Genomic DNA, 1,140 nt, shown 5'->3' with positions numbered 1-1,140 from the left:
GTGGACGGCCAGGCCCGGCCTCCTTCCTGAGAGCCCCGCCGCTCTGCTTGCATAGGGCGCCCACGCCACTCTCAACAACAACATCACAATACATTCTTTCTTCTGTGCCAGGACCGGGGCTTGAGCTCGGGGCCCGGACAGCGTCCTTGAGCTCTTGGGCTCTAGGCTGGCGCTCAAACCCATTGAGCCACGCTCCACCCCTGGCTTTTTGGCGGTTAACTTAAGAGTCTCATGGACTTTTCTGCCGGGGCCGGCTTTGAACCGCGATCCTCGGAGCTCAGCCTCCGGAGGGGCCGTGGCAGGGCGTGGGCCGCGTGCGATGCTGCGGCTCCGAGGCGCGCGACGCGGCCAGGCCCGGCTTAGAGGAAGGGGCGGGTCGTGGGGGGGACGGGGCAGGGGTCCCCACGGGCCCGAGCCGGCCCTCCTCCCGGTGTGCACGCGCGCCGTGCTCACGCTCACATGGCTCGAGTGGCTCCAGGCTGAAGTAAACAGAAGACTCGCGTGGCGCGTGCGGGGAGGGCCGGCCCCGCGTGCCGGGTGAGGACGCAGCTGCAGCCGGGGACGAGCTCGTGCAGGCGTGGCACGGGCCTGCCCCTGGGGGGGCCGAACTCGGACCCGAGGCCGTGGACGAGGCCGTCCCTCCGTGACTTCCGAGAGAAGAGCGAGGCGTGGGCGCCCGCTCTCCTCGGCCCCGCGGCGGGCATGAGGCCTGGGCCCTCCTGCACACCGTACCCCGCACGCCAGACAAGGGGTGGCGACCCGCCCTCTTCCTCCCACTGGCGGAGCCCAGCGTGGGCCCCGGACCCGAGCTGCGGGTGGTGTGCGGGCGGCGGCCCCAGCACTCAGGCCGGACGTGGAGGCCAGCCGCGCGGACAGTCGTTACAGCCTGCAGCCGTGGGGTCGGCCGGGCCCTGGAGGGCGCTGGTGCGCGTGGGGCGGGCGCGTCACGGCTGCTGCAGGATTTTCGCGATGCCGCCCAGCGAGTCGGCCGTGGCGAAGGCCAGGTACTGCGCGCACAGCCAGTCCTCGAGGCCCACGGCGCCGCCGGGCTCCACCGACTTCTCGGCGAACTTGATCATGAGCAGCGTCCGCTTGACGTCCAGCCAGTTCTGGAGCAGCGCGGCGCGCGGCGCGGGGCCG

The 1,140-nt window shown here is 71.9% G+C and overlaps 1 protein-coding gene across 1 annotated transcript in view; it reads right to left on the bottom strand.

Moving 5' to 3' along the window:
- Positions 1 to 944: 944 nt before the first annotated feature.
- The window catches only part of Peak1 (pseudopodium-enriched atypical kinase 1), a 116,964-nt gene continuing 116,768 nt past the window's right edge, over positions 945 to 1,140 (bottom strand). The window contains exon 8 of the mRNA XM_013011938.1: positions 945 to 1,136. Within this exon, the coding sequence (XP_012867392.1) occupies positions 945 to 1,136 (192 nt within the window). The remainder of the gene's footprint in view (positions 1,137 to 1,140) is intronic.

The sequence above is a fragment of the Dipodomys ordii genome, unplaced genomic scaffold, assembly GCF_000151885.1.
Source record: "Dipodomys ordii isolate 6190 unplaced genomic scaffold, Dord_2.0 Scaffold15, whole genome shotgun sequence".
NCBI classification, from domain to species: domain Eukaryota; kingdom Metazoa; phylum Chordata; class Mammalia; order Rodentia; family Heteromyidae; genus Dipodomys; species Dipodomys ordii.
The sequence above is the reverse complement of the archived record's forward strand: the minus strand, read 5'-3'. Positions and strand labels throughout refer to the sequence as shown.